Source organism: Anarrhichthys ocellatus, unplaced genomic scaffold, assembly GCF_004355925.1.
Source record: "Anarrhichthys ocellatus isolate YVR2014 unplaced genomic scaffold, GSC_Weel_1.0 scaffold117, whole genome shotgun sequence".
NCBI classification, from domain to species: domain Eukaryota; kingdom Metazoa; phylum Chordata; class Actinopteri; order Perciformes; family Anarhichadidae; genus Anarrhichthys; species Anarrhichthys ocellatus.
The window spans coordinates 588,357-613,870 of record NW_022280147.1 but is presented as its reverse complement, the minus strand read 5'-3'; the positions used below and the strand labels follow the sequence as shown (position 1 = coordinate 613,870).

The 25,514-nt window shown below is 44.1% G+C and overlaps 3 protein-coding genes across 4 annotated transcripts in view; 1 reads left to right on the top strand and 2 right to left on the bottom strand.

Moving 5' to 3' along the window:
* The first annotated feature begins 819 nt into the window (after positions 1-819).
* Positions 820-5,838, top strand: LOC116399599 (G-protein coupled receptor family C group 6 member A-like). Its single transcript, XM_031876859.1, has 6 exons — positions 820-1,024; positions 1,121-1,433; positions 1,661-2,473; positions 3,499-3,711; positions 3,799-3,916; positions 4,521-5,838. The coding sequence occupies exons 1-6, from the start codon at positions 885-887 to the stop codon at positions 5,444-5,446; spliced, it is 2,523 nt and encodes an 840-aa protein (XP_031732719.1). The 5' UTR covers positions 820-884; the 3' UTR covers positions 5,447-5,838.
* A 712-nt stretch (positions 5,839-6,550) lies between these two features.
* Positions 6,551-11,623, bottom strand: odc1 (ornithine decarboxylase 1). Of its 2 annotated transcripts, XM_031876858.1 has the most exons (11): positions 11,432-11,615; positions 10,642-10,791; positions 10,301-10,438; positions 9,822-9,995; positions 9,528-9,700; positions 9,214-9,430; positions 9,046-9,129; positions 8,733-8,895; positions 8,527-8,642; positions 8,199-8,413; positions 6,551-7,614 (listed from the first exon to the last, which is right to left on the bottom strand). In XM_031876858.1, exons 3-11 carry the CDS (start codon positions 10,400-10,402, stop codon positions 7,476-7,478), a joined length of 1,383 nt encoding a protein of 460 aa, XP_031732718.1. In that variant the 5' UTR covers positions 10,403-10,438; positions 10,642-10,791; positions 11,432-11,615; the 3' UTR covers positions 6,551-7,475. The 2 variants fall into 2 exon arrangements, with proteins under 2 accessions (XP_031732718.1, XP_031732717.1); XM_031876857.1 differs by having other exon boundaries at positions 8,527-8,895; positions 11,432-11,623.
* A 10,436-nt stretch (positions 11,624-22,059) lies between these two features.
* nol10 (nucleolar protein 10) overlaps positions 22,060-25,514 on the bottom strand; it is an 8,301-nt gene continuing 4,846 nt past the window's right edge. The window contains exons 12-15 of the mRNA XM_031876838.1: positions 25,286-25,462; positions 23,570-23,883; positions 23,266-23,368; positions 22,060-22,251 (exon numbers count right to left, since the gene is read on the bottom strand). Of these exons, the coding sequence (XP_031732698.1) occupies positions 22,060-22,251; positions 23,266-23,368; positions 23,570-23,883; positions 25,286-25,462 (786 nt within the window). The remainder of the gene's footprint in view (positions 22,252-23,265; positions 23,369-23,569; positions 23,884-25,285; positions 25,463-25,514) is intronic.

Below are 25,514 nucleotides of genomic sequence, written 5' to 3'. Positions count from 1 at the left end.
ACCTAAATAAAAGGAGGCATTTCCTGATTCAAAATGTTGGAAAGACTGTACTTTTCCAACAGAACCAAGCTTAGAGGCTGTCCTGACTTCATCGTAAATGGGTAAAAAAAAAAAAAAATATGGAAGAATTGAAATACTTGTGTATCACTCATGAAACAACTCTTGATTTCGAAAAAGCATATTAAAAAGCTGGGTGAGAAGCGTTTGTCATACTGTGTGACAGACAAGTTGGTCTCAGGCAGGTCAAACGGCCTGACGTCATTTAAAAATGCTCTTAAAATTAATTTTAAAAAGAGCATGACGCCTACGATCACCACTGAAGTATACTCACCAGAGAAGAAGTTACATTTTGAACATTTTATTGTGAACTCTTTTTAAATATTCAAGATCATTCATAATGCTGCTCCCCCTCCCCTTTGTTACATGTTTAATTTTTTTTCTACCTACCTGCCAAGGGGACTACGGGCGGAAAATAGGAATTTGTCAAAACCTGGTACATTAAATTTGCTTATTTTACATGAGTTTATTTCCGCATCATCCCTATTCAAATAAGCAAACATAACACACCAGCCAAATACAGACACATGTCTTGTCCAAACTCTCATCCAGATAAGAAATCGTACACACATTATTTATAACCGAATGAATTCTCTGTAACTAATTCAAATCACTCTTACTGAGTAAGTGTCAGCGGTTGTTTTGCATCAGGTGTCAGATTACATCTGACAATGCAAATGATCCAGTCCGACTTCCCACAAGGTGCAGATATACGTAGCTGTTGTCCAGGAACCAGTCCGTACTAGAGAGGGGAGCAAATGCGTGCATGTGTTTTCCCCCCTTGTGTATCCACAATGCTCTTGTTATTATGGGTCTCTGTGAGTATCATGGCTGTATTTTGCCCTTGTTTGGTAGAGAATGTTTCTCTACACGCATACTCTCCTGGGGACATCATCATTGGAGGAGTTTTCCCTATTCACGGAGAAATCAATCGCAGCACAGTGTCCGGACAACTCTCCTGTAGTGGGTAAGTATGCTCTCATCGAAATCAATCCATTTTACAAGACTATAAGACAAAGTAATCATTTCGGAAATTCCATCCGTCCTCTGTCAATTTTTGCAGCTATGACATCCAAAAGTTCCTTCGCACTCAAGTGATGATACACGCCATCAGAGAAATAAACCAGCGCACGCCGAGGGTTCTACCCAACTTCACCATAGGTTATGACATCTATGACACGTGTGGAGACATCAGCCTCGCCATCAGAGCTACGCTCCAGTTGCTGAGGCGCCAGTCAGAACCTCAGAGCTGTTTAGTACCTACACGCTTTCATTCTGCTCTAACCGAACCCGAAACGAAGGCAGTGATTGGGGAATATTCTTCTGAAGGGTCAATAGCTGTTGCACGAGTTGTTGCTCTGTCATCCGTTACCCAGGTTTGTCTTCTCTGTACCTGATGGTGTCATATTAACTACAGTTAGAAATGCAAAAGATTTGGGATGCCTTTGCGTCGTTTGAGATTAATGATGAGATTATGAAGATTCCATAACATATAATGCAATAGTAGTAATAAATATAATCCTTCGTCTTTCGGTTTAAATTCGTCACTGTTGCAAACAGCATGCAGAACAAATTCTACATGATGTTTTCCTGTTTGTTACAGATTGGCTATGCTGCGACTTGCCAGCTGCTTAGCAGGAAGTTGAAGTTCCCCACTTTTCTGCGAACGATACCCAGTGATGAACATCAGACAAAGGCCATTGCTAAGCTGGTTTCCAAGTTCAATTGGAAGTCAGTGGCCATTGTAGCAAGTGATGATATGTACGGGAAGTATGGCAGTGAGAACCTCGAGGACCTTTTAAGTAAAATGAAGGATATCTGCAACGAATTCATCTTCGTCCTGCCAGGTAACTTTTCCCACAACAATTCCCATAACCACACCTGCCTGGCTGATCTGATGAGCAAAATCAACAAGTCCTCCGCTGAGGCCGTAATTTTGTTCACCAAGGAATCTAATGCTGCAGTCATTATGGAAGCAGCTATCGAACGCAGCCTCAACAGAACGTGGATTGCAACTGATACGTGGTCCACCTCTATGAAGGTGTCTGCACTGCCAGGCATTGAGATGGCTGGGGAGGTTTTCGGGTTTGTCTCCAAGAGGAACGAGGTGCCTGATTTTAAAGACTATGTCATCTCAATGTTCAACGGGACCACCAACGGCCTTCTAGAGGATTACCTGGCTCATTTTCCACTTTGTTTTGATCAGTCTGAGGAGAACGGTGAAAGTAACTGCTCGCTAACAAACAACCAAACAGCCAAGCAATGTCTGGACCCAAGCAGCTTGGCCAATTACATTGACCAGGATATCTCATATAATATCTACTTGGCTGTTCAGGTCATTGCTGAGGGTCTTAGGAGCTTGCTAAAGTGTGACAACCATCACTGTGAACACAGCACCGAATTTACAGCCCAGGAGGTACAGTAAAGTAATCTTGCATTGCAAATGTATGTGAAATTTTGGAAATATGCTCATTTGCTCTCTTGCAGAGTTTAATGAGAAGATTGTTACCCCTCTCACTGTATGGTAAATACAGTCCAATATTCACTTCGGTGACTGGAGCAAAAGAGTCGGAGCGAAAGTGTCATAACCTGTGTTAACGTTCACTTCTCCCATTGGAGTTACTGGACTCAGGACCTGCCACTGGTTTCCTTAAGCGGCAGGGCAGTGGTAAAACCCATGTCATACAGACACAGGAAGCTGACTCTCAGTGGGCTGTCTCTGGTATAGGACTACAGCCAGCTGCTGGTTAGTGTAGCATGAAGGGTGGAAACAGAGGGGAAACAGCTAGCCTGGCTCTCCCCAAACAGTACCAGCACCTCTAAAGCTTACAAATTAGCAGGTTAAATCATTGGTTAATCCTTTTTTTCAAAAAGGATGGATGCTAGAATGTACCCACCAATGTTTTTTTGTGTGCGAAACTCTTGCGAGGTGGTTAAGGTTAGGATAGGATAGGTTAGGATAGATGAAACACTCAATTTGCGAACGTCTGGCCAGATGGTTAAGGTTGTCTAATCCTCACCGGGGGGTTACTGGAAAAGCAGTGGAAACTTCAACAAGTTAGCCTACTGCTCCTGGCCAAGAATAGTCCTTACACACAACAACCTACACTTAGGATAAACCTAGGGAGAAATAATGTGTTAATTACTGAGCTTTAGAGGTGCTGGTAAAGATGTTGTTATTGTTTAACAGAGCCAGGCTAGCTTTTTCCAGTCCCTATGCTAAGCTAAGTTAACCGGCAGCTGGCCATACAGCCTCATCGTATCGATCTTCTCATCTAAAACTCTGCAAGAAAACAAACAAAAATTGTGTTTCTCATTGTTATTGACTTACTCTGCACAATTCTAAACTCCTAAATGAAATATTTCCTGTTTTAGGATTTGTAATTTTGCTAGTAATAGAGCCAATAACAAGAAACTTCCACTCCATGTTTGTCTCCACAGCTTTTTATGGAAATCAAGAACGTAAACTTCACTGTAAACAAAACACATATATTCTTTGACTCCAATGGAGACCCCGGATTAGGATATGATATTTTGTATTGGAACAAGACTGAATCCAAACAGCACACACAAATAGAAACCATTGGAGAATACCTTCCGTCTGGACAAGTCAAAGTCCCAGATGATCTTGTTAGAAATATGTGCAGTGTGATGGTAAGGTCAGAATCTCATCTGAGATATAGATTTTATTTCTCATAAAATGATGACATGTTGTACTGATTCAGTTTTGTCTTTTCTAAGGTATCGGCTTACAACTGTTCTAAAACATGTAAACGAGGGCAAGAGTTGAAAATGCAAAACAAAAGTTGTTGCAATTATTGTATTCCATGTGCAGATGCAGAGTTCTCTGCTGGAAAGGGTAAGTATCTTCTCCCCATATGAAATATCCACCACCTCAAATAATACACATCCTATCTTCTAAGAGGATCCCTAGTATGGATCCATAAATGAGGATATCATCACATTCACGTAGGGAGAATTAGAAAGGATTGGATCGCTACCTGCTGAATAGTTATGGAAAATTTAAGAATTCTTGATTAAATATTGTTACTATTTATATTCTTAACAATTTTAAAACCTGTTTTGTTAATGCAAAATGTATTATGGTGCACAATTTAAATGTATAGTTGCAGATATAGAACAAAACATCTTATACACAGATATACTGTATATATATTTAAATATATGACAAGCCCCGAGTAAGTGCATTGAACAAATCAATAATGTAAATGATTGTCTTTAAACACACCACTAATGTATGATTTAACCAGACCTGTCATCTGCTCTGCTCTTTTGTAATCTTTAGTTCCTTTGGTATCATTCATTCGTGTTCACTCTCCTCTCTTCTCGTTGCTTTCATTTAGATAACACTTTTCAATGGAATTCTATTCTTCCTGATGAATATGCTAAAAACATTCAAACTTTCCCCACGCTGTTAACTTTTCTGTGTTCCCTCCCCGTAGGCGAGGAGTGTAAACGATGCGGCGCAAAACAGTATTCGTCTCCACAGAGGGAAAGGTGTTTGGAGAAAACTGTCCAATTCCTACATTGGGCGGAACCCTTCGTTATCGTCTTGAGTGCCTTGGGAGTGTTCGGTATAACTGTTACCATTGTGTTTGCTGTTTTGTTCACCGTCTATCGAGGCACTCCCGTTGTGAAGGCCGTTGGAGGCTACTTGTGCCTCTTGGAGCTTTTTTCCTTGCTGGCCTGCTTCTGCCTTTCCTTTAGCTTTGCGGGAAAACCCACCGATGGTTCCTGCATGGTAGGCCTGCCTCTCTTCGGCATCGCTTTCTCCCTCTGCATCTCCTGCATTCTTGCCAACCTGCTCCAGATCTTAGTGGGCTTCAGCTTTCAACTGAACAAAAGGTCCAGGGCGAAGAGGCTCCACCAGCCGGCGGCCGTGGTGACAATCGTCACTGGGATCCAGTTGGCCTTGTGCGTGCCATGGCTTTGCCTTTATCCCCCACACGCCAATGACGAGATATTTAGGGAGAGCATCCTGAAGCAGTGTGAGAAAGGCTCCTATAAGTTCTTTATTGCCATGTTGGCCTACAATGCTTTCTTGGCCCTCATCTGCTTCCTGTTTGCATTCAAAGGCAAACAGTTGCCAGATTTGTATAAGAATGCGAGTTTGATCAGCATCAGCATGCTGCTGTTTTTGATCGTTTGGGTTTTCTTCATCCCCATTTATATCAGTTTGATCGGGAGGTACAAGAGTGCCATCGAGAGCACAGCCATCCTCATTTCCAGCTACAGCATCCTCGGCTGTCACTTGGCCCCGAAGTGTTACATCATGGTGTTCAGGAAAGAGCTGAATAATGAGAGTGCCATCACGGAGTACATCAGGAAGCATTATGAGCAGAAAGGCGTGTCCGTGGTGACATCATAGTGTCACGCGCACAGCCATAAATTCTTTGCGGGTTGCCGGGTAACAATTATATGCACACGTTTTCCCCGTGGTAAAATCATTGCTTGATTGACGTTTCTTTGAAACTTGCAACGAATGAAATATAGCGAGTTAATTTAGCTTTACTTTGGCTTGACAGATTTCTTGTTACCTTTTAATAGAGCCAGGCAAGCCATTTCTCCCGTCTCCAGTCTATGTGCTAAGCTAAGCCTTTGCATGTGTACAATGTCAATAGTGACTTTTTCTGTGTAATCTTTACATTTTTTATCATATTATCTGTCAGATGAGTCGTATATAAGAGAATGTGTAGTGTCTGTGAAGACAGTGTTTCGTAGTGACGGGCTGTGTACTGTGAATAAATAAATAAACTTAAATTTTCTTCTCAGAACTGCACCTCCTTTGTTCCTTGAGAGTTTGTCCTGTATGGATAATTAATCTGCAACAAGATGGGAGACAACACAAAGACACAAACACCTCAATTTACCCAAGTGTCAAATCAATACAGCCTGAAAAAACCCATGTATATAATATATGTAATAAATAAATATAAGCTACATAATGACACATTTTTATCCAATGCTCAAGTTTCTAACTGTAATAATACAGTATTAGCCTTAACATGAATTGTAAAGAAGGCCAACGATTTCATGACGAAGACGTTAACACTAGTTTGGGATGTGATTTCACTGAAAGCCATTCTCTAGATGAAGTGACTCTGGAGCAAAGTTCATTTAGTGTCTTTCAGATTGAGGCACGTTAAACAATCCAGTTGCTCTATAAAGGTCAGGATTGACCTGGGGGGGGGGGGGGTCATTTACATACCAAACCACATCTGATCCAGAGTGCTGTTTGTAAAGGTTTAACTTAGGTGAGTATTCTACGCAGGTATGTAAAAATAAATGACCTTGTGTGTGAAACACAGTTGTGAGTACAGATAACCTAAAAGCTCTTCCTGCTGTGAACACTAGATGGAGCTCTTGAAATGTCCTGTAATTCATGTTCTATGGTCCATATTGCTTTACAAGCAGTAATGTACTGGTTTTTCTTAATTTGGCCCATACGTTAGAAAACACACAACTCCCATTCTTCAGCTCCGCACCTAATGCTTTATTTATTAAAAAAATACAAAACTTCAAAAAAGTTTCCATAGGAAAGCGTTATGACTTTGCGATCCCGTCTCTTTCGTATCCATTTCAGATGTATGGTGTTCACACCTCTTCAATCATATCATGAGCAGACTTCTACACGTTACAAATAAAAAATGAAAAAATAATATTAAGGTGGAGAAGAGGAGAGGAGCAGTCTGCTTCTTGAGTCCCTGCATTGTAAGTATTAATCCTGAAGAGTTATTGTATTGTGGTGGATCCTGTAGTGTCAGGTGACCAGAACAAATGTGGGGATGTTTAGTGTCTACAGCGCTGTCTGATTCATTCAAATGCTGCAGACAAGTGTGTTTCTTGAAATATTGACGTCTTGAGGATTAACACTTGAGAGGTTCTGTACAGAAGTGGAGATCGTGGAAAAGATAAATATAAACATAGCAGCCATGTGTGAGGATGCAAATCACCCCTCCAACCACCTCTTTGTAAGTTAACTAAATAAAGCAACCAAATAAAGCAATGTTGCTACAGTATATTATGCTGGCATTTAAATAATAGCATGAGTCACCTCTTGACTTTTGCTACAGTGACGGGAAACATTGGGGGGGGGGGGAAGAGACTGCAGCAACGAGCTGGAGTACAGAGCTGCTCCGTAATACTCTGTCTGGAACACACAGAGACACTCAGAGTGTGATTCAGCCTCATTGAGTTGAGTTGAACCCCACTTCCATACAGAACACAGAAAGTTGTGCAGCAGCGTGTCCCTCTCATTCTCCTGTCAAGTAACTGGCCTTGAAATGACAACGTACATTAGGGGAGAAAAAAAAGAAAAGATACAGAACGCCTCATCAATAATGTAGAACAAAAGGGTGCTAGGTCTGGAGAACATAGCTGTGATGTACAGTAGGTGTTTAAACCACATGGGCCTGGCAGGGCTTAGTGGGCTGCTCCAAGCTGCTCTCTCGACCGCAGCAGGCTGGCACTTCTAACAGGCAGGACTCCTCCGCAGGAGCTGGCATGCCCTGGGAACAGATCTGCTGCACATGTTGCCTGTAGACGACAACGCACATACAAGTTAGATTGTCTGAAGAAACACTGAAAATCTAAACATGTTCCTCACGATTGATGAAAGTCCGTCGTCTCCTTTATGTGACTTTTTTTTTACATTGCTTGCTTCAGAAGCTGAATGGAATTATCCTGGCTACATTACTGGTGAATGGACTGTACTTGTATGGGGCTTTTCTAGTCCGACCACTCAATGCACTTTAACACTTCATGTCATTAGTCACACACTGATGTATGCTACCATGCGAGGTGCCACCTGCCCATCAGGACTAAGTAACCATTCACAGACATTCACACACCGTAGGCTCAGCTACGGGAGCAACGAGGGGCTAAGTGTCTTGTTAAGAGTCTTGCTCAAGGACACATGGACTCCTCCAATCAGGACACCGATCCTGATTGGAGAAGGACACATGTACTCCTCCAATCAGGACACCGATCCTGATTGGAGGACGACCCTGCTCTACCACTGAGCCACAGTCACCCAATTTAAAAAAAACTAAACTAAACCAAAACATACTCCAGAAAAGTGATCCATTACCAAACTTCCAGCTTTTGTGACGTCTACTCACCAGGCAGTGCGGGACATGACGTAGTGGATGTCGGGTCTCTGGAAGCCGTTGAAGGTGGAGGAGGCGGCCACGGTGTAGGCGCCCATGTTGTCAAAGATCAGCCAGTCGCCCACCTGCAGGTCGGGCAGGTCACACTGCTCAACGATGCGGTCAAGGCCGTCGCATGTCGGGCCCCAGATACTGCAGGGGTACATGCGCTCATCTGGCTTTGGCTTCTATTAGTACAAAGAGAGGGGAGACGCACAAACCGCCAACCTCCGTTTCACCTTCCACTGACCCACGTGTATGACTAGATCTGCCACTTCTTCAATCCTCCACTTTCACTTACCTTAAGTAGTGTTGGCAAACAGTGAGCGTGGTCATAGAGTATACAGTTGAAGGATCCATACACTCCATCGTTGACGTAGTACATCAGAGTCTTATCATTGGTCCCTTCGTCTTCCTCTGAAGAAAGCATAAAATCATTTTTAATACCGACAAATGTTACAAATGTGCTTTCAGAGTAAACTTGTTTTCCTAAATCAAGGCTGTTACCGTCAGAGGCCGACTCGTCGTCCATGATGACCTTCTTGGCAATGATGTTGACAACCAGTGTGTAAGCAGAGGCCACATAAAAGCGCCCTGGCTCAGCGATCACCTTAACACCGCTGTCAGAAGGGAAGTACTTGTCCAGGGCCGGGCTGATTACTGCTGTGATCTAGAAGAAATGATTATTATTAAGAGAATTATAATAAAATGGAATTACCATGAGCTAGTACTACTGATGTTGCAGCTTACTTATCTTGTTTTAAGTCAAAAACAGACATATGTTTAGTCGCACAGGTTAAACATTAGAAAAGCAAGTTACCTCTTCAAATTTGAGTTCAGCTTCGTCTGAACCGGGGAAACCTCCTCCGATGTCCAACAGGTCCATGTTGAAGCCCAGCTCATCCTGAAGTTCACATAAATCAGAGTCTCAGTTAATTTTGCTGCGTGAAAACCCGCATAATGTACATGCATTTCTGTCACAACTCACCCCCAAATCGAAGACGCAGCGGGCATCGGCGATAGCCTGGCGGAAGGTCTCCGGGTCGGTGCAGCCACTGCCGACGTGGAAGCTGACGCCGATCACTTCCAGCCCCAGCTCCTTAGCACGCTCCAGAAGCCCACGGCAAGCTTTGAGTGGGGCCCCAAACTTCACACTCAGGCGACACACTGCCTTTGAGTCATCTGTGGCAATACGCAGCACCAGTCTGGGCACAAAGCAGGAACAAGAGTTAGTGGGGAAGGAAGAGGGCAGATACATTAAATATAAACTAAAGTCTTCATATTATGGTAAAAATGTCTCACTTGGCATTATCATGACAGCGGGCCACTTTCATGAGTTCCACCTCGCTATCAAAGGTCATCATCTGGACCCCATGGGCAGACGCATACTTGATCTGAGAAGCTTGCTTGCAGGGGTTGGCATAGATGATTCTGCCTGGAGCCACTCCCAGAGACTGAACCATGTGGATCTCCATCTAGAGGTGGAGGGGGTACAATGCAGACAGTCAGCAAATTTAAAAACACGAGCTGCCGCACAGCTTTTGTGCGGCATTATTCTCAGAACGTCTAGTGCCACGGGACGGTTCCAACACGCACCTTGCTTGCACAGTCAAAGCCGGCTCCCAGGGACGCCAGGGTCATGACCACGGCCCGGCTGTCGTTGCATTTGACGGCATAGAAAGGAGTGACGTGAGGCAGGGCCCTCACCCAGCGCAGGTGTTTCTTTAGCACATCTCCCAGGTCACAGACGTAGAAGGCGTCCCGGTCATCCTGTGGGGAAAAATAAGGAGGTGCAGGTGCGTTTAACAAAAACATCCTCCATCATCCACGATACACTGCAAACAATAAACACCATGTGTGTAATACACAAAAAAAAAAAAAAAAAAAAAAAAAACACAATTATTTGCACCACCATGGTCTGAAGAGTTAAGTAAAGGACATACAGTTCGCTCGATGCAATACCAGTAACCTGAACACAGGTGTAGGATGTCAGGCGCATCCTGTTGACATTCAGCACCCAACCCAGCAGGGCTATTCTGTGTACCCACTAAACAATGTCGGCACAGGACGCTCACCGTCATGGATGACTCGTTGATCGTCTGCTCAACAATGTCCCGGGCGGAGAAGCCCTCTTCCAAGAAAGAGAAGTCAAACTCGGTGGGAGTGGCAGTATTCATGGTCACAAGAAGTCCTCTCGATTGGTCACCAGTAAACTGAGAGAGGACACATCCACATTACATTCAGCGGCTCTTGTGTCCTTGATTACCATTTTTAATCCCAACTCATGGGAACGTCTAAGATAAACAAGTGTGAGTAATTTCTCACAAACACATCACTTGATTGAATTGATAATTTTGTAGCAGTGTTATCTGCCAAAGATGACTACGCAGTGTTGAAATCAAGCTGAGACACTTACTTGGATAGGAAAGAGATGGAATTTAGTGTCGCTGTTTTCTCAGGTGCAGAGAAGCCAAGGCGGCTCACCAGTGAAGTTAAATCCCTTCAAATATGACTCAAGGCCCGGGCCTGCTGAGTAGGCAGTGTGCGTCTTCCTAGACTGATGATTCTGTAAACGAGCACAGATGAATCGCTGAAAAGGACCAAGTGTTTAAACCCCGCCCAGCGCAGACTTAATCCAATCACAAAGACGATCCGCCTTTAACATCAAAAGTGTGGCACAAAAATGAACCAGTCGGCTACGGATATACGAGGTCAACGTCATTATGCCGGTTCCGTTTAGAGCCTTTCTTGCCATGAGGCGATTCAGCATTTGAAGTTACTTGTAGTGTGGTTTAGCAGAGTTAACGCAGCCAATTGAAAAAATAAAATAACTTGTTGAGCATAGCGCAAACACACCCAGGTCTGTGGCTCTGTGAAGTAGACATTACAGGCTAACGTTGTGCCGGTTGGTTATCGTGGTTTTAAAAAGAAATTAATTATCGCTAGATAACGTTAGCTAACCAGCCCACTGTTCGACCGGACACGTCGTATTGGTAATTAACGTACACACTTAAGAGATACTCAATTTTGAATTAAAATGACGTAAAAGCAACAACAGCAACCACTATTTCATTGTCCTTCTTAAGCCGCCGTAACAGATTCAGCCAGCTAATTACCGTTTACTGACGCTTAAACGCATGTAAGATCAAAAACAAAACGTGACCCTGCTAGTAGCGTTAGTAAGACATTTTAAATCCTTAACTCACCTTAAAAAGCATTTACGAAGAGTGTGTCCATTAGACCAGAATGCTGGGATAAAAAAAGTAAAGCTGGCGTGTCGCTTCCGTCGAGACTGAGCTGGTGTGCAAGCCGGCAAAAAGGATCCCACAGTATTTATAGAGAGCTCGTTGCTACGGCAACGCAGCCAGCTGAAACCGGCCTCCCATCCACGTATGAACCGGTTTAGGCTCGTCACCTCGACCACATGGTGGTGGGACGGACGGACGGGACAACTTTACTGCGCACACACATGATCTCTTAAGATAACTGTTCAAACGGACCTTGAATCCACGGTAAAGGCGTCTCACTACTATTGTGGTGTAGACAGGGCCCATAGATTAACTAGTTAGCACTCACAAGACTGTCTGGCCCCAGCTAGTAACAGACTTCTCATGTAAAAACGTTGCCTGTAAGTTACTAAAAGCCTTTTTTGATGTTCATTTGTTCATTGAAGCTTGCATCTTTGACTTTGTGCTGCCAGACTGCTACCTCAGAAGCACTTTTATGCTCAGTCTGGCTGGTGATGATGACAATGATCATCAGTACAGCCCCCCCCCCCCCCCTCCTCCTCCTCCATGGCCAGCTGTGATGGAAGAAGCCTGCCCTGCCTTACTGTTGATCCCAGTGGTGCTCACTCACGCTGTCTGGTTTGGACTGACCTGTCTCTCGATGGCAGTCTGCTCAGTCCCAAACTGAGTTTCTTGACCTGCTTACTGGGATTAAAGGAGATCACGAGTTGACTCAGAGATGGCAAAGGTGTCAACACAGGCACAACTGCTCTGTACAGCCAAGTGCTTCACATGTAGATGTAGAATTAATGTTTTTTTTAAATTATATCTATCCTTGTCCAGGTTTTTAAAACAAATGTTTGCCATGATTAAAAAAAAACATATGCCTCTGTAAGGTACTGAGAATGCTATGCAGGATTTAAAAAGGTTTATAGTGCTTCAATTCCTAAGCAGAAAGATGCTTTTTCACCCAGAGCCCTCAAATTCCTGTCCCCCAGATATTTCCCCCGTTACTGCACAGTCTAATTGGTCCAAAGGTTGCGTTCAGAGACGTTTGGTTTGCAAGCAGACATTACCAAATGGAGGAAAATTAAGAATTTGGTTGGTGTGACCCCGACAACATGTGGAAATGTTGCACAAGCATGGGTTCCAGGGCACTAACGTCCAAACCTTAGGGCTTCACGAGGACCGCATATCTGCGGGCTCAGCTTAATATCTTTTCCAGGTCTCGAGGCCACAATCAAGATGGCAATCAATTCTTTGCACAGTGGGGTTTCCATTCAGACATTCTGCAGGGCGGGTGAGTGAAGTCATGTTTTCCGAGCAGTTTATTGTCAAAAAAAGTAAAAAGCGCAGCCCTTTTTCTGCACTGGTCAGAAAGTTCAAGTGAGGTTAAGCGGGAATGTTGTGCGATGACATAATCTGCAATCATTTTCACACATCGCAGTTTTTCCCTTGTAGTCTCCTGCCCCGAATCGGAACTTGGTTCTAGCGGGCCACACGTCCTATGCAGACCCAATGCCGGTCAGGAAGTGGGCCCCGCACTTGGGCTAATTCATTTTCAAAGGATGTTTATCAGGCTCGGTCGGAAATCACAAGATCCCAAAACACATCTTACGTAGACCCCCCCCCCCCCCCCCCGAGTTAGATTGTTTCTCTGGACTGCAGTCACTTCCCCTTTTGTTTAACTGTTTTTGTCCGCGTTTCTACCCCTCTCCCTCTCCTCCCCTTTGTAATGTCTGTGTCTCGTCTCTGTGTGGACTTTCTGTTATCGTTACTGTGCACCATTGTGGGCCCCCCCACCCCCACCCCACGTCTCCCAGGCCTCGCGAAGGACAAGGATGAGGATTGTTATGGCCACCCACAAGATACAGTGCAGTGTTACGGGCCTTGTGGCTGCGTGTGTCACGTGTACCGCTGCATGGCTTTGTGCTCCTCTCCACTTCTTTGTTAGCTCAGTCTGTTTCACCGTTTCATCAACTTATGGCCCCGTGTCATCCAGCTTAGTCTGTTCTGTATCTGCGCTTAAAAAAAAATGTGTTAAAGACTTGATGTTGTTTTGTTTAACCAACCTGAAATGACCCGGTCACGCCTCAAGCGTAGGCCCATGCATCAGTACGTACTCGTTAGAGTTTGCATTGCGTGCTCATAAGAAGTTAACACGCATAATCTGCGAAGGCTTGACCTCGATATATACAGTGGGTACGGAAAGTATTCAGACCCCTTTAAATTTTTCACTCTTTGTTTCATTGCAGCCATTTGCTAAAATCCAAAAAGTTCATTTTATTTCTTATTAATGTACACTCAGCACCCCATCTTGACAGAAAAAAAACAGAAATGTAGAAATGTTTGCAAATTCATTAAAAAAGAAAAACTGAAATATCACATGGTCATAAGTATTCAGACCCTTTGCTGTGACACTCATATTTAACTCACATGCTGTCCATTTCTTCTGATCCTCCTTGAGATGGTTCTACTCCTTCATTGGAGTCCAGCTGTGTTTAATTAAACTGATTGGACTTGATTAGGAAAGGCACACACCTGTCTATATAAGACCTTACAGCTCACAGTGCATGTCAGAGCAAATGAGAATCATGAGGTCGAAGGAACTGCCCAAGGAGCTCAGAGACAGAATTGTGGCAAGGCACAGATCTGGCCAAGGTTACAAAAGAATTTCTGCAGCACTCAAGGTTCCTAAGAGCACAGTGGCCTCCATAATCCTTAATTGGAAGAAGTTTGGGACGACCAGAACTCTTCCTAGACCTGGCCGTCAAGCCAAACTGAGCAATCGTGGAAGAAGAGCCTTGGTGAGAGAGGTAAAGAAGAACCCAAAGATCACTGTGGCTGAGCTCCAGAGAGATGCAGTAGGGAGATGGGAGAAAGTTCCACAAAGTCAACTATCACTGCAGCCCTCCACCAGTCGGGGCTTTATGGCAGAGTGGCCCGACGGAAGCCTCTCCTCAGTGCAAGACATATGAAAGCCCGCATAGAGTTTGCCAAAAAACACATGAAGGACTCCCACACTATGAGAAATAAGATTCTCTGGTCTGATGAGACCAAGATTGAACTTGTTGGCGTTAATTCTAAGCGGTATGTGTGGAGAAAACCAGGCACTGCTCATCACCTGCCCAATACAATCCCAACAGTGAAACATGGTGGTGGCAGCATCATGCTATGGGGGTGTTTTTCAGCTGCAGGGACAGGACGACTGGTTGCAATTGAAGGAAAGATGAATGCGGCCAAGTACAGAGATATCCTGGAAGAAAACCTCTTCCAGAGTGCTCTGGACCTCAGACTGGGCCGAAGGTTCACCTTCCAACAAGACAATGACCCTAAGCACACAGCTAAAATAACAAAGGAGTGTCTTCGGAACAACTCTGTGACCATTCTTGACTGGCCCAGCCAGAGCCCTGACCTAAACCCAATTGAGCATCTCGGGAGAGACCTGAAAATGGCTGTCCACCAACGTTCACCATCCAACCTGACGGAACTGGAGAGGATCTGCAAGGAAGAAAGGCAGAGGATCCCCAAATCCAGGTGTGAAAAACTTGTTGCATCATTCCCAAGAAGACTCATGGCTGTACTAGCTCAAAAGGGTGCTTCTACTCAATACTGAGCAAAGGGTCTGAATACTTATGACCATGTGATATTTCAGTTTTTCTTTTTTAATGAATTTGCAAAAATTTCTACATTTGTTTTTTCTGTCAAGATGGGGTGCTGAGTGTACATTAATGAGAAATAAAATTAACTTTTTTGATTTTAGCAAATGGCTGCAATGAAACAGAGTGAAAAATTTAAAGGGGTCTGAATACTTTCCGTACCCACTGTACATGAGCACTTTCTGCTGGTCCAGAAAGCTGCTTATGAAACCAGAGATCTTAGTGTTTCCCTGCGTGGCCCGACCGGGCAGATGGTACCTGAGGTGTTTGTTTACTCCTCAGACTCCGGCCAATGTGACTTTAAATGGGGAGAGCCCCGACAGCCTGTTGACACACAGATCGCCTAATGAACTTAAAGCTCTGATGATGCTGTAGACCCCAGCTGTGTGAAGTTAAGACCGTAGCACCACACAGCCACCGAACCAGGACCAGCCGGCCACAGACAGGAAGTGCGTTGTTGTAAGTTGCAAACCAAGCCAACTTTTCTTGCACTTTATCGATGAATTCAAACACTACAGCACCATCTTACCTAGTGTTAAAAACACACAAAGCCTTAACCATTTAGGTTACGAAATTAATATAATAGAGTGCTGCAGGAATGAGTCCTAAAACCAGGAGATGAGTCAGCCTTCCCTCGTCTCGAAGTCAATGGACTGAAGTCCAAGGTGTAAAGTGTGAAGAGGAAGGGAGCCAGAACGGTTCCTTGGGGGGCCCCCATGTAGCAGGACACCAGGTCAGACTCACACTCCCGTAGCCGCACATACTGTGGGCAGTTGGTGAGGTAGTCCAGGATTTATGCTGTGAGGTGGTGGTCCACCCCGGTCTGCTCCAGCTTGTCCCTCAGAAGTGTGGGCTGAATGGTGTTCAAGGCACTGGAGAAATCGAAAAACATGACTCACAGTGCTTCCAGCCTGCAGGTGAGAGAGGCATCTATGTAGAAGGTAGATCTACCCCAATGCCAGGTTGGTAGGCAAACTGAAGGGGGTCCATTGATGGGCTCACCAGGATGGACAAGGACCAGCCTCTCCAGGGTCTTCATCAGTGTCAGTGCCACCGGCCTGTAGCTGTTGGGGTCCTTGGGGTGCGATGTCTTTGGCATTCGTACCACACGGGATGTTTTTCACAGCTGTGGCATTCCCCCCAGCTTCAGGTTGAAGACGTGCTCCACTATCCCACACAGCTGGTCTGCACAGGACTTGAGAAGCCTCGAGCTGGCTTGTGATGAGGTGCTGATCACAGGAAGGGAAAAAAAAAAAAAAAGCTTCACACGCATTTGTTTCATTCTGGTGATGTTTTGGCCTCACAGGACTTCTTCAACATCAACAAGATTGCTGAGTGTGCGACACTCCCCCCCCCCCTACTTTCATGGCTTGTACTTTAACTTATGCTGTGTCTGGCATGTTACCGAAATACCTTCAAAAAAAGAAAAGTAAATTGAAGGTTTGGTCTTGTGGGTCTCTGTTGACTGACTGGGCTCATCCATAGTCAGTTCATTCACAGGGCTGATGTCTCTGTACTCTGGCTGTCTTGATGTCTCGTCTTGGTAATCTATTTTTACATGCATGTCCTCACTCTCTGGACCACACACAGAAATTGCGGAATGAATAAAAAAGGCCCGGTTTGAACTTTACCCTTTTTACTGCACAATAATGAATGGTTCACCACCAGCAATAAAGGGAAACACTCCTGCCTTCCCCTTCCTCTTTTTTTGAACAGCGGTCACTGTGGCCACAAGCAGCAGTTGCAGGATGATTGTAAATGCTAAAACGTAATGTACTCAGGGGCGTTTACGAAAAAATAATCACAATTAAATTGAGCGAGGGAACCCAGGAGAGCTGGCGCCGGAGAGGGCGGCGTTCATCTGCGTGTGCTGCTGGGCACTGCAGTGACGGGCCAAAAATGGGCCAAGATTTGAATCTCTCTTGTAATTGCACACCATTCAGTATAAAGTTGGACAATGTGTCATTTTACCAACAAATTGAATGACTACTAATTTCACACCATTCAATTGTGGTGTGAATTAAACCACATGATGTTCAATCAGTAAACTCTTAAGTTTGATTTAGGAGTCATCAAAGTGAAGTCACACCATCAGACAATGCGGCCCCCTCGTGGGGCAGAACATTTTCTAACCACGCGGACGCTAATCTGCGGAGACAACGGAGAACTTCGAGGAGCTTGAAGAATGTCGGTTTGCCACGAGGAGATAAGAGATCCAAATGTTTCCTGGTCACCACTCCGTGTCCTTGAGGGAAGCAGTACCGTGGCGCGAGACAGCTGGAGACATTCCGAAATTATCCAAAGCCCCGCAAGGCTCTGACCCCGCAGAATGTGTCGGTGTAGACAGCACACATTAACACAACATGGCCAGACGAAACAACCTACAGTAGCTGCCTCAATAGGAACAGTTCAGTACATGCAGACAGACACAGAGGAGCAATTACGAGAACGATTTGTGACTTGAATGTCAGAATTTCTGAGTTTTTTGTCGCAAATCTATGACTTTATAATCTCAGAGTATATTCAAGTTTTCTTTTATCGTTAGTTTGCTTTGGATGCATCACATTTTTTACACTTCCCCTCTCCTGCAGAGCTCATGAATCTGAATTGAATTTGTGACTCTTGTTGCATAACTTTGCATCTTAATGAGGACATTTTTGTGTGAAATGGCTGCATGGTGGTGTTAATATCACCATATGAATACATATAAGAGCTGCTTATCACCTCCACCAACGAGGTAATGTTTTCGGTTCAGTTGGCTGGTTTGTTTGTCTGTTAGTCAGCAAGATTACGGAAAGACCACTGGCTCGATTTCCATGAAACTTGGTGGAATGGTGTAGCATGTGCCAAGAAACCTACTACATTTTGGAGCGGATCCAAATCACAAGAAGCGGATACAGGGATTGTTATTTTTTATTTTATTTTTTTGAGTACAGAGACGACCTTGTCGGAGGTCTGCACTCTGAGTGCCCTTCTAGTGTTTAAAATGTCATGGTGATAACGTTGAGATATGGTGCAGCTGCATTGTGTGTTGTGTCGTTGCTTCAGTTTGTCTCTCCACTCACTCATCGGTGATAAAACCTCTTAAATTATACTCTTAAAAGTAACAAAAAAACTTATAAAACCATTTGCATATCTAATTATCTAAATACTACATTAAAGCCTTATTACAGTCTATATTATATCAAGATATAAGGGCTGGGCGATGCGTAGAAAAATCAATTATCACACTATTTTTGACAAAATAGCTCAATATGGATACTGTGACAATATTGTAGGGTTGATTGTCTTTCACAAAATACTTAGATTTTTGATAAATATTTGGATTTAATAACCAATTGTAAAAAGCTAGAACAGTCTGGTAAGTTCAAAAAATGACATCACTTTGCTGTAATGCAGCCTTTAAAGCCAGGAAAACACATCCACTTGTGCTCAGCCCTAGTTGTTATGACATTGTTGACCATGCAGCTGCCCCACTTGCCCACTTACCAGATCTGTTCCTGGAGTGATGAGAGGAGAGTTGTTTAATCTGGCTCTCTGCTGACTCATCATTCCTTCTTCTTTCAGGGTTGAGTTGCCCACAGTTGGTTCGCTCTGGATCATCTTTTCACAGGACCATCTTTTGTGCTTTCCTGGGTTGGCCTGAAGCTCGGCAAGTAGGCTGCGTCAGCACATTTCACTCCTTTGATCTTTTTGGCAGGGGGGGGGGGGGGGGGGGCACGAAACGAGGAGAAGGCTCACTGCTTCACATTGAAGGTGTTGTGGTTGTACCATTAACCACATTAACTTATGTTACATACTGTTGATTGACTAAAAAGGTGCATAGACATACAATAATTATGTATATGTTGGATATAAGAGAAAAAGAACATGATAGGCTGTTAAAGACAGAAATGAATTAAAGTACTTAAAGTTGCACACTGATATATCAAGAATTTTGGCCAGCAAGCCCATGCACATTGTTCACAGCAGTCTCATTTTAGCAAATATGTACGGACTCAAATCCGGGTCTAAAGTAAAAACTCTGCTGTCCTAACACAACATGCTTTCATCACGTCCACAGCCATGCTAGCCACCCTGTGAGGTTGTATGTAGGCACACCTGTGCTTTGTGCAACATGCCAACGTCAGCATGTTAGCATGCTCACATTGACAATGCTAACATGCAAGTTTAGCCGGTTTACCATGTTCACCACAAGCGGCAACCTCCGCTGCTGCGAAATGAAGACAACGCGGAAGTGCCGAAAAAACGCAGTTCCTCAAATGGCCACGGATTTGACTCTACAGCTAATTTACCTGTTCAAGTCAACTATAAGGGGGAATGAATTTGAGTTATAACTAACCCGTTTTATTTTATATTAAGGATTCAAGTTGTGCATACTTAAGGGCGTGGTCTCTTTGAGTGACAGATGGGTGATGTCACAGGTTGCTAGCCGTCTGCTCTGCTGCGTCACCCCGGGCCCTAATTCTTTAGAGTTGGACTGTGTCGTCACTGCCTAGTATATTTCCAAAAAAACAATGTGATGGTTACTCTGAAGAGACCTCACTGCCAAGAGTTTTCAATGGCACTCCCTCTCTACCTAACAAATAGTCCCAATGAAACTTGTGGACAGTGTCTTCTGTGGATTATCCAGAGCAATGGACACACTGCCTTCCCTTCTGAGAAAAACAGGGAACACTACCATGATGGAACCACAAGATATGGTTTGATTTGGTTACATTAAAGCATCCCTGGTTTTTGCTTCTTTTGTGTTTGTAATGAAACCTGAAACACACCATGAGTTGCAATTGCACTCAATGTCCCACTGCAATCAAGCTCTGATTTGCATGCAAATGAAAAAACATGGCTTGATAAATTCCACGAGACAGAAGTCCTCCGAAATCTCAAACCACGAGGAATACGTAATGGTTGCGTAATGGTTTGGCATACAGGGTAAAGTATATCCAGTAACAACCTCCTTGCCTTCATGGAAAGGTCTCCTATTCTTTGTGTCAGCTTCGGTTGACCCACTTCCTGTGACCTGGTTGCCAGTTGTCATGGTGAAGCCACAGCATTGTGAAAGAGAAGGAAAGGAATCCAGATTAAGGAATTATACCAGATGACACTTTGTCCCACTGTAGAACAAATACAAATCATTTAGCAGTGTCACTGGTGTTAAAACACAAAGGAGTGAACTAGGCTGGGGCTTTGTCGCCTGGCCTCAGTAACCTACTATCAAACCAACGGTAATCTCTCCACAAATACCTGGATAATAAGCTTCCTCTTCATCCTCGAAAGGCTTCGTACTTCTGAATTTCTGTTTTCAAGTATGACAACACCCTGATCCTGATCTAGTTAGCTGTTTGCAAAGTGTCACGACAATAAAAAGGTCATGTACAAAATGAAAGGAATAGTTTGACATTTTGGGTAAACTGCTCACCGGTTTACGAGTTGTGGCTGGGAGTGAGATGATTCATACCAACCTCACATCTGTATGGAAAACATGTAGCTGGAGCCCAGTCTTTTAGCTTAGCTTAGCACAAAGACCGGAAAAGCTGCGGAAGAGCTGCTTGCGGCGTTGTCTAAAACCGTTCATCGCTGGTTTGACTCAAACATTAGCACATCCAGCAGCTAAAGTGAAGCGCACTACATTCTGCAGAGATCTGAAGCTCCGCCCCCGCTGCAAGGAGCACTATCGCTCGTTTATTCCAACTTTATTAATATTGAAGGCGTCACGTGTCCGAATTGCACCAAATTGGACACTGCACTCCCTCAGGTCCCCAGCAATACACACGAGTGTGAAGTAGAACGGGTGAACGGTTCTTGACGTATGCAAAGGACACACAGACGGGGATTGCTTGCTTTTTAGTTTAGTTAAGTTTAGATTGAACATACGACACACAATATGCTAGTCAGTGAGCATTAGAGATGCTGGTATGCAAGTTTTGTTATCCTTGAACAGAGCCAGACTAGCGGTTTCCATATTTACAGTCGCTAAGCTAAGCTGAGCTTGTCGGCTGCCAGCTTCGGCTTCTTATTGAACGTACAGACATGAGTGGTATCAATCCTCTTATGCAACTCTCAGGCAGACAGCAAAATAAGTTCATTTCCCAAACCGCCGAGTTATTCCTCTAAAGGTTACAGCGTTGAAATCACGTTTGGTTCTTGCAGCATTTGTTGTTCAACATGCTAATTTAATGGATTTCTCCTCAATGAAGCGTTGTTCACGCTGTCGCCAAATACAGACTGATGGCTCATGGCGCAAAAGCGTGGCGACAACAAATTAGTTCAAATGAGCCTGGGGGCCAGTGTTGGCATGCCGAGGACATTTTTCTCTTTCCCTTCTCTTACTTCCTGCTGCTCTAATTTGATCGAGACATTTTGGCAATAAAAGCAAAGACGACGAGCAAGTGTTGTACCAAATATAATATACTGTACAAGTGTTGTTAAGCCGGTGTTCGCTTAACAATCTACAGTAATAAAAAAGAGCATTAAAAACACAAACTTTTTTTTCCGCAAAAGCATCCATTTTCTCCCCTTCCAGGAACTGAAATAGTAGACTCAACTGAGGAGCACGTCTAACAAACTACAGACGCCTGAGACAAGGCAGGTCAAGTCCATTCAGCTCTTCATTCCTCCAACTCCGTCTGGGGACGTCCCTGCTTAAAAAAAAAACGTAGTCACGGTACTTTTGGATAATGGCATAAGCATTATAAGCACAAAGACAGCAACATAAGTAATCTTTGTTTTTTTGAATGTGCTCTGAATTTGCAGAGAGCAGCTGAACACAGACCACCCAGGAGCAGCTCGTCTGTTCATCAATGTCAGTCTTTGCCACTTTGTGCAGCATCTCCAGTCTGTCTCATAAAACCCGTACACTTGGAAGTTGAGTTAATGAGAGCCGCTACAAAACCTCGACGTGAGCTGAGGACTGTGCCAGCAATGCTTCTGTAGTCTAGGCCGCCCCTCTCAGTAGTGGCCTCTCCCTCCTCCTCTTCCCCCGCCGCGTCCTCTCCCGCTGCCGCCGCCGCGTCCTCTCCTGCCGCCACCGCCGCGTCCTCTCCCGCGGTCGCTGCTCAGGTGTCCGGCCGAGCGCCTCAGCTTCCTCCTCTCCTCGTGGTGTTCCCATTCCGCCTGCTGCTGCTTCCTCTGCTGCTCCGACTGCAAATGAGGACGGAATAACGCATGTTTCAGAAATTCTGTCCCGATTTGTGTTTCAAACCTCCTAATAGTGCATTCATACTTGGGGGGAGGCAGGCAACTATTACTCGCTTCCAGGTAGGGCCAGGCAAGGGGATGAGAAGATTGTACATCAATGCTCTTTTCTATTTAGTCTGTATATTTTAGTAAAAAATAAATGTATGGCTATTTTTAATTGGTTGTGGTTGTTGATATCACTGTCAGTCAATCATGTTTAAATAGTTTTGAGTATTAATAGTAGCTTTATCAGATTGCAGCTATTCAATAATTGTGTCTACAGTGTGCAAAAGCTGCTTTTGGTGAATTATACCCTTTTTACACCTACATTTGTGTACATATGTGGGTTTTTGTGACGCGGGAAAACCCGATAGAAATAGGCGAGAGACTCCTTTCACAGGGTCAGTAGACAAGTATGCCATTATGGGGATTTTATCTGGTGTGCCATGTTCAAGGTCACGGCTACGCCAGCTAGCACCAGAGTTAGTAAACAGTGAATGTTCTTTTAAAAATAAGAATGTGTTACTAGTTCAGTCTCTCTATAAAAACTCTCAAAGCAGAGTTGATGATTGTTGAAACAGTGGAGAGACAAACAAAAGACCGTTTTGATGAGTTTGTTTCCATCGAGCTAGGTAACTTTTGCTTGTTTTAAAGAGATCTTATTGTGTTTTTTGTCTGTAGAATAAATTATAATAACTGCCCAAATCCCTGTTGACAGAAAGCCAGATGTTAGCGAGCGTTAGTCCTGAAGGAAAGGGGCTTTAGGTGGCCTTTTAAAAAACAATGTTTTTTAAGACTATGTGAAGTTTTAAACCTCCTCCTCACCAATCCATCTGCAAACCAGCTTGGACAATTGGCTGCACTAGTTGGTTTTTAGCAGATACAGCTGTTGGGGGCTTATACGTGTACTTCATTGCTTTGAACAACGGAGAGAGGTACGGGAGAGTGAGAGGACGGTGCGCCAAGTGAACAGTTCACCTTTTTGAGAGTGAAGGTCAGCTGCTTGCTGCCGACTGCGGTGTCGGTCATGTTGCTGGTTCCTGAGTGCTCCTCCAACTTCAGACGGTCCTCCAAAGAAGCCCTGGAAGAAAAACACACATTCCTCAGACACAATATACCAAACAGTGTACAGTTATTTGTCTTTTATTATAATTCATATTGATATTTATTGAGTTAAGTTTGTAAATCTATTCACTTAGAAGCGTCTTCCATAGCTGGACAGGTCAGGTCAGTTTATCCCCCACCCCAACAGTTCCATTTGATACATATACAAAATACATACTTTTGTAGTCTCTGCTTGCGGGCCACGTCGTTAAAACTTCTGAACTCCTCCCCAGCTTTGATCTGATAATACTGAGGCCGACTTGTCTTCTTGCCCTCGGCCATGTTTGAGGTTTCCTCTCCTCCGCTCTGGTCCCTTTCAAGCAGGACGGTGTTGCGGTCCGCTTCTTTCCTCCCCTGCCTCCGGCGGTCCCGGCCCTCCTCCCAGATCAGCCTCCGCTGCTCCCTCACCTCCTCCACCCAGCTCTTGTCATCGTCTGAGCTCTCCTCCTCGGAGCTGGCTCGCCCCTCAGGCTCCTTATCGTCCTCATCCGCCTGGATGGGGACGTCACAAAGCCAGTGTTATGTATGCAGTAGTCTTTCCTGACAATGAGGACGGGGCCTGAAGCCTAGACTCTACCCTATGTAGAGTCTGGAGAAGCCTCATCCTATGCAGAGTCTAGAGAAGCCTCATCCTATGCAGAGTCTAGAGAAGCCTAGACTTATACAGTATATACATTTATTGTATTTTTTTACAGAAATTTTCTTTTAAATGGTGCAATTTGGTGCATTTTGTCCATGTTGATTTTTTTTTTTATCTCTAGCAAAAGGCACCAATTAATGCATGAAAACAAAAAATAAAGCATTTTACCTACAGAAAGTACACTATTTCTCTCCTTACTGAACACCAAACGTTTACTTATTTTACTACCCAACTATATTTTAAAATTTAAAAAAAAAATTTAAAAACCACAAATATTTGTACTTCAACTTCAGAGGCAATCAGAATCTACATCGGTCTGTAAAGTAATAATTCTCATCACTTTCATATTAACATGAGTGACTGCACACACTGACAATCTTTACTGATACGCCAGTAGTGCAAGTGTCAATGACAGACACGCTGGGGGCTGAGGCAGCATTCTGCCCTCTGGCAACTTTGGTAAACTATATTTTTATGATAAAAATAAGTGGGTATCAGACTGTACAAACACTGAACCATTTCCCAAAAGGCAGCAGGTCACTGAAAAACATCTCTTATGCTTTATGCTTTTAAAAAGAATAAAAGAAAACTTGTGCATAAGGAGGAGTGTTCTGGTAAGTGTCAATGAAGCTGTTGTGCTGCATGCAACTGGGACAGACTGACAGAAAATCTTAGATATGATATCAATGTAGCAATTGTTAAATCCAGGTTAAAACGTATGCCTACGATTGAGCTACTATGTTCTTACTGTGTCTTTATTCTATTTATGTACTTACTTTCTTTTAATTATATTATATCATAAATTATATTTTAAATTATACCAATCTCTGTTAAATGTATTCTTTTAAAATCATATTCTATGTATGGATGGTGCTTTTACTTTTTATTTATGTAAAACACACTGAATTCCCACATGTAAGAAATGTGCTCCAGAAATAAACTTGCTATAACTATAACGTCAATGGAAATTACTTCTGTAATTGTTTTATCCCAACGATGGCGGGGCAACGCCCACACACAGTCCTCGTCTTAAACACAATATTTGAGCTCGCCATAGTGAAACAGACTCACACGCCAACCAGCTTGTTATGCTGACCTCAGCACCTGTTGCTTAACGGTGCACAACTAAAAAGTGTCCGGGTAGAACGCTTGTGTATTTGGTTTTTTTTAAGTTATCAGGAGCCACTGCGGGACAAATGATTCACATTGGACGGAATTCCGTCTGTAGGCGGGGCTCTGCCACGCGTGAGTTACCTGTTCGGAAGCGGCAGCCTGCTGGGCCAGCAGACGCAGCTTCTTCTGCCTCTTCTGTCCCACCTTGGAGACGATGGGGTTGAGGAGGCGGAACTCCTCGCTCTGATCGTCCACCTGGTAGTCCGGGTTTTCGAACATCACCTTGAAGCGGTCGTCTCCCAGGACGCTGGGGAGAGCCTGCGCGTGTGAAAGATTGGGGGGGGGGGGGGGGGGGGGGGGGGGGGGGGGG

Excerpts from the sequence above, each read along its gene's own strand:
- LOC116399599 (XM_031876859.1), top strand. The coding sequence starts at position 885 with ATGGCTGTATTTTGCCCTTGTTTGGTAGAGAATGTTTCTCTACACGCA. Across the intron at positions 1,434-1,660 it reads CTCTGTCATCCGTTACCCAG|ATTGGCTATGCTGCGACTTG; the intron begins GTTTGTCTTCTC and ends TGTTTGTTACAG. Across the intron at positions 2,474-3,498 it reads CCGAATTTACAGCCCAGGAG|CTTTTTATGGAAATCAAGAA; the intron begins GTACAGTAAAGT and ends TTGTCTCCACAG.
- odc1 (XM_031876857.1), bottom strand. The coding sequence starts at position 10,402 with ATGAATACTGCCACTCCCACCGAGTTTGACTTCTCTTTCTTGGAAGAG. Across the intron at positions 9,431-9,527 it reads CGCTGTCATGATAATGCCAA|ACTGGTGCTGCGTATTGCCA; the intron begins GTGAGACATTTT and ends CTTTGTGCCCAG. Across the intron at positions 8,896-9,045 it reads CTGAACTCAAATTTGAAGAG|ATCACAGCAGTAATCAGCCC; the intron begins GTAACTTGCTTT and ends CATTTCTTCTAG.